Source organism: Megalops cyprinoides, chromosome 3 (assembly GCF_013368585.1).
Source record: "Megalops cyprinoides isolate fMegCyp1 chromosome 3, fMegCyp1.pri, whole genome shotgun sequence".
NCBI lineage: Eukaryota > Metazoa > Chordata > Actinopteri > Elopiformes > Megalopidae > Megalops > Megalops cyprinoides.
Genome location: NC_050585.1, coordinates 27,314,541 through 27,329,553, shown reverse-complemented (window position 1 = coordinate 27,329,553; position 15,013 = coordinate 27,314,541). Strand labels below are relative to the sequence as shown.

The window sequence follows — 15,013 nt, the reverse complement described above, 5'->3', positions numbered from 1 at the left end:
TTATAGTATTAAATGAATCTTTCTGTGAATAAATATAGTGTTTGGGATTTTTTATTTGTATTGTTGTTTCCTGCCTTAGCAGGGAAGAAATAGCTTTTCTTTATATTGAACCTATTACCAGAGACACTTGCTAATTTCTATGTAATAGAACATTTTAATCGTTTTCAATCACTTAAATAGAAGGAAATTTCTGTTTTAAAAACTCTAAGAATGATTTTGTTTCAATATGATTTCATTCAACATCTGATACATGGCCTGGCTTTATTTATTTGTTTATTTATTTATTTATAAATGGTGCAATAAAAGAGGCTAATAAGAATGCAAGTGGTTTATTTGTGTTCTATCTCTGGGCTCAGCCTGATATGAGATGACACAAAAAAACAGATTATTTCCTGAAACACTCTGAGAGGTTTACAGAAATGCCCTGTTCTGGAGTGAGGTGGATTCATTTGTGACTGGTGTCAATTCCATACGGCTTTTGCAGGCCTCATCATCCACTTTTGCTGCGTAATCAGACCATTCAGCTTATAATGGATTCAGTTTTGTGATGCCATTATATTCCTGTAAGCGTGAGTGTCTTTTGTGAATTCGTTTAATAATTACCTACAACTCTCGTTACTGCTCAGGCCACAAGTCACTCCAGATTTCCAAAGATGATAAAGAGAAAGATTACGATTATATTCTTTTAAGCAGCACATAACAATAGTACAAGCAAGGACGAGTAATGTATATTGGTCGCATGTATAGCAATTCCAGTGAAAATTAACACAATTAACCTGAATAATGACTAAAACAAAAGACGCTTTTACAGTTTTTACCAAGAGGACCCCTTTCATCAAAAGTCTCCATCAATTTTCTGTTTCACATTGTCATCGTCCTATGACCATGCATATGATTTCAAAATGCACCATTGTTTTACATTTCTGTAACTTTAATAATCTCCATAGGCAACCAATAGCCAGTAAATGCATGATTTGACACAACAGCAGCTTGTAGACTTACCTTTTGTGTAAAACTTGTGTAAAACTTTTGTATAAAACTTCACAGCCTTTAACATAGATTCTGAGCAACAGCTATGGATGGTAAGACAAATGCTCTCTTACATAATTTCTATTGCAAGGTGTCTCCCTATCCAAAGACACATCCTGGAAAAAATACAGGTTAATTAGACTGCTGGAATAGCCATAGGGGCACATGATCCAGTGTTAACAAGTGTCTAATTGGTTTTTGAGCCAATACCACACTTCCGAGCATGCGCCATTTGTTTCATAAATTATTTTCTATATTAATTTGATGAATTATTTTTAGCCATGGGCACATTTTGAAATAGTGAGATCTTTTTTTTTCTTTACCTGCACTCATTAGTTTTTTTTTTTTTTTTTCTGGGCAATGTGGAGAGGAGCTGGATAAAAATGCAGACTTAAAAAGCAAGGGGACATGCACCACTAGTCTTGTGTCTGAAATAGGTGTTTTAAGTCCAATATGCTTTCCTTGAAAAGACCAGGGCACTGTGTGTGACCGCGAACATTCAAAATCCCTGTTGTAAGAACACTCTTCTGTGTACAGCACAGACACATATACCAGCATACGAGAACATCTGTGAGCAATTTAGCTGGGGAAACGTTCTATTAGTAATGCATCAACAATATAAATTAATTTACTTGGGAAGTGTTTTTTCTCATCTCAATTTGCTGCTGCAACTCATACAGTATTTGTGTTCATGCTAGTTAAACCTAGATGGCTTATTCCAATAAATGTATGTCAATAGCCAAAATATAGATATGGGTTTGTGATCAGAGCTGCCAGCCTTACTATGTATGCCATAGGCAAAAATGCGGCTGAGCAATGAAGTGTTCTGCTGTGTGGGTCTCCTCACATGTATTAGCCCTCTCTCAGCATGGTGCTGAACCACTACAGAGAGCTCCAACTTCAACCACTTTGGCTAACCCCTAAATGTAGCTAAACAGGATCCTATCAACAAAAGTCTTCTAAAATTAAAAGCCACCTAGTAGTAGGTACCTATACCTAAAAGTATAAAGTACTTTAAAAATGCTCGTGATGGGAGAGGAAGGCCATAAAAGGTTAAGTAGCCCTATCAGCTGGTGATTCAGCTTTCAATTCAGGGCATTTCATATCAGCTGGTGATATGTGATAGCTTCACCCTTTTTTGTTTTCATTAAGCCTCACCCTTCCATCACTAATTAAGCTAAATCACAATACTAAATAATTCCTGAGGACATACAACTAAGTGCACCTCCAATTATTGTCAACTCCTGTTCGTTTGCCAAAAACTTGCGCACTATTGCACACAGCAATAGCTACTAATGTAATTGAAGAAAGTGATGATTTTCTTGAATTATTCTGTATCATAAGAACATATTACATAAGAACATATTATGACAAGAACAGGCCATTCGGCCCATCAGTACATCTGTGGCTATCCTTCTCTCCACAGTTTTGGAGTCTTTCTGGAAATGGATGTAAAGTTAGACACAAGCATAGGATGGCAAACTGACCACTCACACTGTTCTTGTGGCATGTGCAGAAAAAAAGAAAGGTCGCCTTACCTTGATCTGGCAGCTGGCCGCCACTGGGTTGCACACTCATATTGAGTGCATCATTGACGGCAGTGTCGGCATACAAGGTTCTCTGGACATCATGTTCGCTGTCAGTTTGGTCGCTCTCCTCATGGCCGCTGTCTTTGAGACTGTTCCCTTCCAAGTCCTTGAATGTTGACGTGCTGTAGTGGACAAGAAGAGAGAAGCATGTTGATTTCCTATCTTGATAGCTCCTTCCTAGTAATGTCTCTCCTTCTCTATCCCATGCCTCTTTCCTCACAATTCTGGTCCCCTCCACTGGCTCCTACATTGTTCATTTTCTATACCTAGGGAATACATCTGCAGTGCCATTAGTGCTATCTGGTTGATCATTGGTCAGCCACAGGCCAAAGCTCTGCCTCCACACTGATTGAAGCTCACCTACTCTACTGGTGGAGCAATGTCATCTGACACATAGCACAGTACCTAACAATGATCTGTCCTTTTCATATGTAAAATTTTAATGGAAAGAAGAAGTAGTGTGGCTTAAACATGTTAACCCAAAGATAAATTAGTGCTGTTAGGGTAACTTTGATTCCCTACATACAGTCTGTTGTAAATTTTAAATTCTCTTCTTATGTATCATTCCGGAAATGACAACATTCTAGAAGTTGAACTCATTGTGAGCTTGCTTTACATGTGATAGTATGATAACCAGTCTCCAAGTATGCAACACTTATAAAACACTTATAAGAAACCATTTCTGAGTGGAAACACATTTTACATAAGTGTTCCATAAACCCTTAGAGAGACAGGTGTTCACAACCATCAGTGTACTTCATCTGGTGAAGACAATGCCAGTGGAGGGAAATGCACCTGCCTTAAGAGAGGGCCTTTCAATTCATGGGGGTGTTTTTATAGCCCATTGACAGAGTAGACTGTGTGTGACTGCTTTTAAGACAGATCCATTGATTTCAAGAACTGCTTTTAGGTGGGTGCACTTTGTAAATGGGTGGTAAAGTTGTTGTCACTGAATGAGTGAATGAAAAATTGATACAGAAGAAAATCTGGTAACAAACAGCTTTATATTCCAGTCCTGCTCCCTTTCCTCCATTCATTGCAGGTCCCCTAACCAACGATATAATCTGGTTCTAAAAGGAGGGGAATGCAATAAATTTATACATGAACACATACCTTTGCTGTTCTGGAAAAAAAATGAGAAAAGCACTCTGTCCTTTAGTGAGACCCTAGCTCACCCTTCAACAGTGGCAGCCTGATGTTATCAATGAAATTGCACCTGTCCCAAATTGTGGGCCACAGCTGTCCAGAGGCGATTTGTATTTTTATTTTGGCCCTTTTTTTAGCTAAACCGCAGCAGCTGAGCTAGGCTATCTGCTGTTTTCATAAATATGAATAATCTGTTTGTGGTGAAATTGCAGTCATGTGCTTTTGAAAAACACAGGTCTTACAATGTACAGTGAGAGCCTGTTGCATTTTCCATAGCTGCAGGTAAAAGGCAAATTACAGCCCCAGATCCTGCTGAAAGAAAAAAAAATACTCAATGTTTTCATTCAGGCTGTGCACCACCGCCCATCTCCACGTAGAGCTGGGAATTCTGAACTAGCCCTCTGACATCCCCACTGTTATTTGTATCAATAACCAAGGACTTGTCCTTGCAAAGGAGGGAATACTTTGATGCTTAACAGTATACTGTGGAATCACTATGAAAGTGTTTAAAGATTTTTGAGAAGATATTATGCAGAAAAAGCAACAGACACTCAGCAAAAGTCTTATCTATCTTTAACACAATAATTGCATGTTTAGAGGGAAATGTTATTCCAAACACTTTATGACATACTGTACGGCAAGCTCCATTCAAGGGTGTCATGCATCAGGTTGAATATGTCTGGTTGAATTTAATAGACACCAAAAGACAAAAATGTTCATCTTGTGTAAAAAATGAGCATTTGTAGCATTTAAATATAGAACTGGTTAGTTGTGCAAATATTGAATAGGAAGTAGGTACCATCCATTTACATTCATGGGTACTTTTACATAATGCATGGGTTCACCTATCTGCCGACAGCTAAATCGAAATAAGAAAGCTAATTGCCATGATGAGTACAAAGGAAATGATTCTAATTTTCTAATCAAGACATACCTTTTAATGAGGTGTGCTCTACTGTTCACATAACTGGAGTCAATGGAATAATTTTCGGTCTGAAAAAGAGAGAGAAAACAGAAATGCATTCAATTAGGTAAGGAGCAAAATAATGTTGTTTTTGCAATGGAAATCTCACTTTACACAATGGGCCCCAGAGAGCTTCTTGAGCTTTCAATGGCACAATGCATTCTCTTTTGAAACACATGGAGCAAAGAGGCACAGAACCATGAATGTTGCTTTCAATCAACCCCTACTTACAATTAACCACACTGTTAGAGCCAAGTCCTCAAAATCATTACAGAGGCTGATATACAGTATCATCCCAAGCAAAAGAAAAGGATTATTTAAAAATGTGCTCTTGCTCATGTTTGAGGGCATTTTAATACATTAAACAAAAGAAAAAAGTCATGTCATGGCATTTTTGACTTCATAATTCTGGATGAAAAACCAATCTGCAGACCCTGGATGCAGAGTCGCATTAAGCCTCCCTGAGGCGCTGGGCTAACACACTTCCCGGGGCCCTATGTCCATGATTTTCAACCGGAAAACTAAAACCCAAGTAGCAAAACACATTATTTGAACCAAAACCAACGTGTGATTTGGGTTGTATTTTGGTGTTCAACAAAACTGACGTGTAAACTACATCCACCAAACATGTTAATTGACACCAATGGAAGGAACCCAAAAAGAAACGTTTCTTAAATGTTCTAATCAGGTGTTATACACAATGTTTAAAAATGAACGCATCTGACACCGATTCCACGTTTAACAAAAGTGTTTGATTTGGTGTCAACTTACACCAACCGTGGAAGCCCAATAACCGACATGACTGACACATTCTAAATAAGTCATAATGTTAAATAATGAACGTATCTGAAACCTATTTCTAACTTTTCACAGTGGTGCTTATGTGGTGTGATTTTAGACAGAATACCGACGTGTTAAAAATGTTTCATAAACGTGAATCAATGCAAGTGCCAAAGAACCTTTAATCATATTTTCTAACATCCTTGTGAGACATCGCTGTGAAGTGACCAGCCTACAAACTCCACTCTCACTGACACTGACGATTAATTGTTGCAACAGGACAATGTAGGCTACTCTACAGGTGGGAAACTGGACCAAAATGTTCAATATACAATCGAAACACCATAAAACCCCATTCAAAAATCCAACGTAATCTGCTGTTCCCAGGGCCCCCTAGTGGCTGGGGCCCTGGGCTGCAGCCATGTTGGCCAATAGGTTAATGCGGCCTTGTATCAATGACATGTAAAAACAGGTTCAAAGTCATCCTAAATTCATTGTTTACTTCAATGCACACATGATTTTGAATAAAACAACAGGCTTCATTCACCAGCAGAGAAAATCCTGATCGTTAAACTGCTCCCAGAAATCACTTTCTGTGTACTCCCCTTTACAGCTACAGCAATAGTTCCTTTACCATTTATGTCACAGTGGTGGATTGATCTTTGTTTATCACTTGAAAATGATTGCCTACCAGCCCACTGTAGTCTTTGAAAGATGTTGCTAATGCTTTGAATATAAGCACCAGTGTTTCGTTTACACTCTGCTTGCCTGTAATTTTCTCCAGGCCTCTAAGATAATGATACAGTATTACACAATTATTCTGTTACATATACTGTATATAGTACAGCGTTTGTTTCCTGTCCTGGGATCTGGACCATTAACACAGTGAAACTGTAATGATTTCAGACATACTCTCCCTAAAGTGTCCCATTCACTCAACTGGGATTTTTTAAAAATTAGTAGCATGTATGGCGTATTCTGCTACTTAGCGGTCCTTGGTTATCATCCTAGTAATATCACATTTTCTGTTTCATTAGAGATGACGGCTGAGCAGGCCCCTTTCCAATGCCATGGTATTGATGTATCGCGGGCTGGTACCAAGGCTTTTCTTAAGGCTTTTCTGCCACCACTTAAGCCTTAACTCGTTGCTATCAAGGAGGTAACTAGTGGAAATCACATTTAATTAATGTTTTCTTCGCAGCCCCTTCATTTGGAGTGCAGCGCGGTGTTTGTTCTAAGTGCTCCTCCCGAGGTAGCGGCCCACTCCTTTGTTCTTTGCTGACCCAACTCCGCACATATCAAAAGTAACCGGTGTTGGCAATTATTTCTGCACCCTTACAGGATATATAAATAGAAATATATATCTTTTTTGTTGAACATGACACCTGCGCCTCACTTTGGTCCCTGTGAGGACTCATTACAGCACTTCCCTCGCTACACTGGCCGCCAGTGAGAGCTTAATGAATGGGCATGGCAAGGGGAGCAGGAGGGAAAACTTGATTAAAGAGACAGTGAACAAATGCCTCCGAATCCCACTCTGAATCCGGCTGTAATTGGATTGGAGGGCAAAAGCTTCATTACCATACTATCGGGAGGGTTTGTCCTGAGACTTTGCGGAGCAAGACTGCCTACATGACTCAATTTTCCTGCTTGATCAGTCTCTGATGTCTGCGTTTGTTTGTCCTTGGTCAATACCTTAAAGACATGGACGCGGTTGACTTGCGGTACAGAGCAAACACGCCATGTGCAATCAGTACACCAATCGTATTTACGGACGCTGCTTTCCAAGGACATAGAATTTGAAACCTGGACCAACTGCTTCCTGTAAGGACATGCAAGGCACAAGCCCTGTCGATGTCAGCCCCATAAGTCGTGTTTCAAGGCCCGACACTTGGACCTCCAAAGACAATTGCAGACAGCTGCTTAATAAGGCCACATAACACATTCGTCAAAAGCCGCCACAATGCAATGCTGGCAGTTACAGCACCATGTCACCTCAAGCAGACAGAGACTGCGGAGGGCCCGACCTAGGGCCTTTCAACTGGGCAAGGGCGGGTTGCCATGGAGGCAGGCCAGGAGCTACCATAATGTGTCATGTGCCATTCCTAAAGCCAAGCCAACTTCTCTCGAATTCAAGCAGAAGAGGTGGGGGGGGGGGGGGGGGGGGGGGGGGGGGGGCGGGGGGTTTGCAACTCTGGCTCTTTGGCTCTCCGCAATACTCCCTATACCGCAGGAAAGAGCCGTCATCTTGCCCACTGTAGCTGCTGAGTGATTTGATTTGCCTCCCTCCTGGCGTGAAAATTGGTTCCGCGGTCACAGCACAAGCATACTCGTTGTGCAGGCGGTGCAAGCAGGACAGGAGAGAATGCGGGTCTCATGCGGCGTCCGTATGTATGGCACCTGCCACAATGACGCTCCCATATAATTGGTCCCTTTACCGAGGTGCGGCGACCAATGCAGTTCCAATTAAAATCACATAAAATTAAGGACTAATTTAAGAACCACATGGTAACAGCAAATTATTAATTATTGGTCTGAAGTAGCCTTATTTTTCTGTGCAGGAGATAAAAGCCTTCCTAATTCTCCTCTTCATTTATTTCAAAGCCTTAAAGTTAATTTGACAACAAAGACCAAATTGAGCAGTGTACAAATTCAGCTGGAACGGCAAGCATAAGATAAAAATACATTTCGGAAAGAGCACTTGAAGCTATCTTACTGCTGCCTAATTGTGCCACCAGCAAGCTACTTGTGAACAACGACCGTCAGAGTGACATTTATTTATTATGGGAGCTGCAGGGGTCTCATTATATATTTTCAAGCGATTATAGAATATGGAAATGCAAATGCCTGGAATATATGGCAGATAAAACAGCATTCAACTCTCTACATCTATGACTGTTTTTTTCTCTCTACAACTTCATTATTACTCTGATTTTTTTTTTTACTCATTGGACATATTATTCACACTGTCCCTTAAGTTCACAATGCAAATTATAAAACCTGTTGTTCACGTACTCTCTGGACTGAGGACAGCCAGTAGGACCAGTATACAGGGGAAATGGCAAATGCATTTAGACAGAAGGTGAGCACATTCATGAGCATCTCCCAAGTATGCAGACCAGGACTCATGCACTGGGAACAGGAGCTGCAGGGCTGGCCAGGGACGAGCTTGTTCTAGCTCAATTTGCTAAATTTCCCTTGCAAAGCAAGGTGCTGATGAATCCAGTGGTCAGGATGTGGGAGAGGGGCTGTTTGCAAAAGCATGCCCTTCCTTCCTGGTGTAGCGTAGGGGCTGCCATTTGCAGACAGCCACTTCATTCAAACTGCACCCCGCATTCTTGTCAATGAACGCCAATAACACCCACCTTGAAAAACTGCGCTTGGGTATGCATATGACACTCTGTGTTTCCGTGACCTTTGCACAGAAGTACCAGATCTGCATGGAGCCCTCGGCAACAAGATGAACTACAGCATGATCATCCGAGACAACCACACCTGACAAGGGCCAATTCACATGGCTTTCTCACTCAAGAAGGGGGAAAAAAGGTTTTAATTTCAAATAGGTTTCCACCACCAAGATTACAATATTTTCATGAATACTCTGTCCCTCCTACATAATATATCTGCTTTCCTCCTTCAGGAATATTGCCTGAGGAGCCCCAACAATAATGGGGGTTAAAGACGCCCTCCTCAGCCCCCCTTTGGTTCTACATGAGGTCATAGTTTAATAAAAACAGCATTGTAAACCAACAACTTGTTAACATTTTATATCAAATGGCACAAAACGAACACAAATTACAAACGATCAATCACGGCAGAGCTACGCAACAAATAACCTGCCATATTCTCCTTATCCATACACTACATCACCTCTCAAGTCTGCACAAACTCAATTTGCACAAATGTGAATCAATCTTGCAGCTGCAGTGAATTATTTCAGTAGCTGTGTTGGCTTATGAGGCCTGTGATCGAATTGTCCCGAGGTCAAAGAAGTATGACCCGGTAAAAAGTGTAAATTATGCCTTTACAGCAGTGATTTGTCTTTCATTTCTTTAACTCTTGATTTTGACTGCATCCTTGGAGAAACTGAAAATCAATTTCCAATTTCACTAAATATATATGACTGAAGCCATAGAATGAAAAGAAAAACAGGCCTATATATATCTTTGTAATTTCACACATTCAACCTAAACTCACAGGCTTAGACAAGAGTGTATGTGTGTGTGTTTGTGTGTATATATATGTATATATGTGTGTGTTCAAGCATTCGGTAAAGGTGTAATTAATTATACATACAGTAAAAAATGCTGAAATAACTTGACAGGGGAGCTCTCTTACTTTCTAAATCATGTGCATATTTCTAATAACATTAGTCAGATTGCATATGAAGCCCCTTGCTCCTCTGTCTGGTCTTGCTGTGGGCTATTTTTGTTGTCAAAATAGTGGATAATCCCTGAACCACCCTGTTTATTCTGTGTCAACCTGCAACGTGTTGTTTTTTTCCGTTGGTCTTTGCAGTGCATGGAAATCACCCTGACACCGTATCCGCTGAGAGCCATGGGTTAGCCGTATCTACCCTGCCACTGCAACAGAGCTCAAACATCAAGCAAATAGGGAGGGAAATTGTGGTCAAATTTGCAACATATCACATGCGTACTGCGTGTTTTAAAGGCCTAACAATATTTGCCTCCCTGTTTTAGTGGAATCCTGAATAATGCAATGGGATTAAGATTTCAGTTTTACATAGAGAGCGAGAGAGACAGAGAGAGAGAGAGAGAGAATACTTGGCAATCACATTGCTTTTTCAGAGGCTCAATCAGCTTGCTTGTCTATAAGCCCCTGGAAATCAAACCCAAAGTGCAGTTACTTCCCTGGGGCATTCCTGGAGGGATTATCCTTAATTTGAACGTCAGGAAAATAACATTCACCTCCTCATCCCAAATCCCATTGCATCCCAGCAGAATCACCTGAGACAGTTGGAGTGCGATTGCCCAACAGCCCTCGGGATCCAAGGCCAATGAGAAGGCAGAAGAATCCATAAACATAGGCAGATTACCCGGCTGCTGAATCTTTCACAAATAAGCATGCCACGCTGAACCTATTACCATGGGCCATTGCCTTCTGACTGTGTTAATAGCAAGGAAAATGGAGAGTAGATTTCAAAATTTGGCCTGTTTTTGTTGACTAATTAATGAAAGACGAGAAACTGACAGGTAAAATATAACCCAGTGGTTTTTCGACACTTCGTGGCATGAAAGTCTAAACCAGAATTGACAAAGGTATAGATGCCCGTGATGCAATTTTGAACAATGACCTACCAATCGTAAATGTACTTTAGTAGACCTGAAATGCTATTATTCATGAGCATACTATGAAATCGATTACAAAATATACTGTTGCACCCCATTTGCATCCAACTACTGCAAGCTGAGTTGAGTTTCAACACACTGGCGGCTATGAGAGACCGTTTGTTTAGCCATCTGCCCCGGTTGGAAGCATAAATCAAAGGGGTGTTTGAGCATGCCTCCCGAAATATTGACAACGCAACAGGATCCATCTTCTGGCAGCCCAGCTACATTGAGAATCACTCCTTTCAGACTGTACCTGCCAAACATCTCGGGAGCGTTTAGGACTGCCGCTTCTTACTCCGGGTGGATTTTTTTTTTTTTTTTGTTCAGCGGAGATTTGCAGCACCTCATTACAGACTCGCAGAGTCTCCCCGAGCCGAGCAAACAGTCTCGCTAAGAGATAGATTAGGTCGGCCTTGTTATTGACACCCCTTGCTTCTGACACTCCGTAACGGATGAGGCCCCGCCTTTGGCCGCACTCAACCAAGTGCGGAGATGCAGCCGGCGCACAGGTGGGAGTTCATCGCCTCTCGTTAATACCGGCACCCGCCGATTCGAGCTGACACTGTTATTCCGTTCCTTGGCTGGCAAACACAGCGTCAGCGCAGAAGTGTTGCAGCAACATCACTACCTATCCTTTCAGTAAGAGTCAAGAAGGAGGTGTTCTTTGTCCTTAATAGCCACATCTCACTTTATTTTTACAGATCTGTAGTGTTAGAGGTTCTGATAAGCGTAACAGCAGTGGAGAGGCATATGCTGTCTCCATTATTTGGGCACCCAGTGAATGGCACTGCCAGTGTGATAAACAGATGGTGATTCGACGCCACCCCCCCCCCCTCCCCCCACCAAACTAATCACAGGGTTGGCCAATCGGCATAAATCCTTATCCAGTAAAGTCCATCTAGTTATTTCTGAACATGTTGCTGGTTTAAAAATGTGAGGTACATCTGTCCCCGATATACTGAACAGTCATTTTAAGCAGCTGACAAAACAAGGATTGACTTCACCACATTATGTCCGCATACACCATTGCAACGTCTGCAGATTCAAAAGCCACCATCGGCCATCAACAAAACTCAAACCTCAATTCACAATCGCCCTCAGCTTCAGCTAAATCAGTCTCACATCTATCACAAATGTTGTGATTGTCAGTACTGAGAGCGACACACACACACACACACACACAAACACACACACACCCTCCTACACACACACATACACACAGACACGGACTAAATCACAGATAAATCATTTTCACATCTATGGCTAATGTTTTGATTGTACTGAAGGCCACACACACACACACACACACACATGTATATAAAGTCTCATACACACACCCTCCTACACACACAAACACACACACACACACACACACACACAGAGTCTCACACAGAGCAGGGCCAGCCTTCTACTCTCCTGCGTAGGGATGGAGAAGCAGCTTGAGAGCTTCCTGAGACGAGCAGGGCCAGATGCAGTGGGCTTGACCCGCCCGTTCATCTGGGATTCCAGCAGCTGAAACACACAGGGATTAGCCGCCCAGCCTTCATTTAATTTAATTTGCATTAGCGCATCTATGGGGGCAAACAGGCTTTTCACTAAAGAGAAACCCAGGGTTCATTCAAACAACAACAGATGCAGGGCAAAGCCAAGTCAAAGCCTAGCAGACGCCAATGATGTTGTTAGCAGTTGTATGTCTTCTGTATGCTACTGCTCACAATAACACTGTAAAACATCACTCTCCCCACAACATTTTCTGTCAGATTAGATATAAATAAATTGAAATAAATTGCCCTGCCACTGTAAACACCCTGGCAGTAATAATGCATTTCAAAGCAATCTGGGAATTTCCTCTATGCAAGACAGATATCTGCAAACCTTACTTTAAGGTCAGAACTTTATTTTTTAATTGCATTCAGACATCGCAATGTCTTCATTTCCAAGCACTGAAAAAAGTGTGAACTCTTATTTATTTATTTATTTATTTCTATTGTTGTTGTACTTTCATGACGCACTGACGAAAGCTGTTTCATTACGAGAGGATGAAAATGTTCGGTGAGCTGTAATTGCATTGCCTCTTAAAAGAATAATATGCTAAATTTCAAGCAGTTCAAGGCCATTAAGCACTCACCACTTTTTTTCTCCTCCTATCAAAAGATATCACAGTTGAAAATGTTGGATAAAAAACAAAGCTGTATTTTTTTCCCCTCGCTCATATCATTGTAAGTGGAGTAATTGGGTCCCTCTTAGACTTGTTACAAGTGTAGCACAGCAACTAAAAGAGTACTACAGTTCCCCCCTGCCTCCACTCCTTTATGTCTTTGTTTGAAAATATCCCCTCCTGTGTTAACTTTTTTAGTCATATGTAAGGATCCTGACACATGGGAAGCTTTACCTGGAATTAATGAGCAATTTTAGAAATCTGAGTGAAAACCCTTTTGTTTTTCCAAGGTAATTGTTCAAATGGTTATACATTGCTGGCTCACAAAAATCTTACAGCAACTGGACTCCTGTGGGGTGTCTACAGACACACATTTTTTTTTCCTTTCAACTATATTCCCAGGCCGAATGCGCCTACCTGTACAGGATGACACTTTCGGTTAAGCGTATGGAACTGTGTCTTGCAGACAGGAGCGAGATGTTGCTTTCCTTCATGACAAATGGCCAAGAAACATTTGAGCGTGCTCACACAGAGCCCTGATAAACCAGTCACGGAGGAAACACAAGCAGTTTGTAGTGGCGCTGCTGTTTGACTGATGTCCCAGCCGGAGAGTCTCTTTAATGCGGTGCTGCAGACATTAGCAGGGCTTGCTGGGGTCGCATGTTTGACCGCCACCCGTTGCTCTCTCACGGAAAAGAGGGGAAAGAAGAAAAAGGCTTTAATTGACATAATTAACCTGGCATCCATGAAGTGGCTTCAGATGACAGCAGCTTTGACCAACCTGCCAAGAACAGTCCCTTCAAATAAGTCAGAGATAATTAGCAGTCTGGTTTACAGGGCATCTGCGATGCCAATAATTACTGGTGGTGTACTAAAGGTCGAGCTAAACAGTTAGGTGAGGATGTCGGTTGCATTGGAAATGGAGGGTGGGGGAGAGGGGAGGAAAGGAGGGGTGCAGATCCCTATATCTGCAGTGGTAACGTAAGCCTCATCCTACACATTCTCCCCTTTTTACACTTTTTTTTTCAGAAACAAAGGGAAAAGTGTAAAATCACAGGTGCATAATGAGCAAGGCGGTGAAACCCACTAGGATATATTCACTATCCCGTGACATGTGTTATGGAGGAGCTCATGAATGGATATGTGTGACTGTATCCATTATTAATGATATTCATGAACTACAGACACAAGTGCGAGTGTGCAGTGAGCGCTGTAATGCAGTGAACTATCCTAAGAGACACTATTCCCAGCAGTCCAGAACTTTGTTCTCTCTCGTACAACATGTACAAATATTGGCTTGGCTCTGAGAGGCTGTGTGTGTGGCCTTTAAGATGACTGCCAACGCACAGATTGATTGTGTGTGGAGTTATAAGAACTGCAATATAGAGAAACGCTACACCCGTCAATGTGGTGAAATATTTAAACTGTTTCATGCATCTGAAATCCCTGCACTACTTAACTGGAACACTTCTGGCGCACAAACGTTAAAATTCATTTCGAACAATAATGGATTTCAGTACCTTTCATCTTGTTAAGAGTCAGGCTTAATTCCAAAATTACATTGATTGCCATGAATGTGTCGTCAGCTCAGAAATGGGAAAAGCATATACAAGCATTTAGGTTTGAACAAGCAAGAGTGAACTGATGTGAAATCACTGAAAGTGAGAAAGATACGTACTTCCGGAGTCTTCATACCAAAATTCTTACCACAATGAAAAACGTATCACTCTGCATCAGAGATTGTATGTTCTTTTCACAAATCGAATCAGCAAACAACACCTCTTGGGGGTTCCAAGAACATGATGGCCTCATGAATATGACACCTCATGACCAATGATACACACAAATCCTGTTATTTTCCCCGCGCTGTTATTGCAAGACCCTTTTTCTTAGCAAGGGCCGTTCTTTCTTAAGTGTGGATTCAGAATGGAAAAGGGAAGCAGTTCCCTCTCATTTGGAAATCAAAACCCTAAATCATAATGACAGAAAACAAAGT

The 15,013-nt window shown here is 41.4% G+C and overlaps 1 protein-coding gene across 4 annotated transcripts in view; it reads right to left on the bottom strand.

Moving 5' to 3' along the window:
* The window catches only part of LOC118774302 (protocadherin-19-like), a 57,982-nt gene that overhangs the window by 20,909 nt on the left and 22,060 nt on the right, over positions 1–15,013 (bottom strand). For all 4 annotated transcript variants that reach the window (XM_036523552.1, XM_036523554.1, XM_036523553.1 and 1 more), the window contains exons 3-4: positions 4,699–4,757; positions 2,568–2,740 (exon numbers count right to left, since the gene is read on the bottom strand). In XM_036523552.1, coding sequence (XP_036379445.1) covers positions 2,568–2,740; positions 4,699–4,757 — 232 coding nt within the window. The remainder of the gene's footprint in view (positions 1–2,567; positions 2,741–4,698; positions 4,758–15,013) is intronic.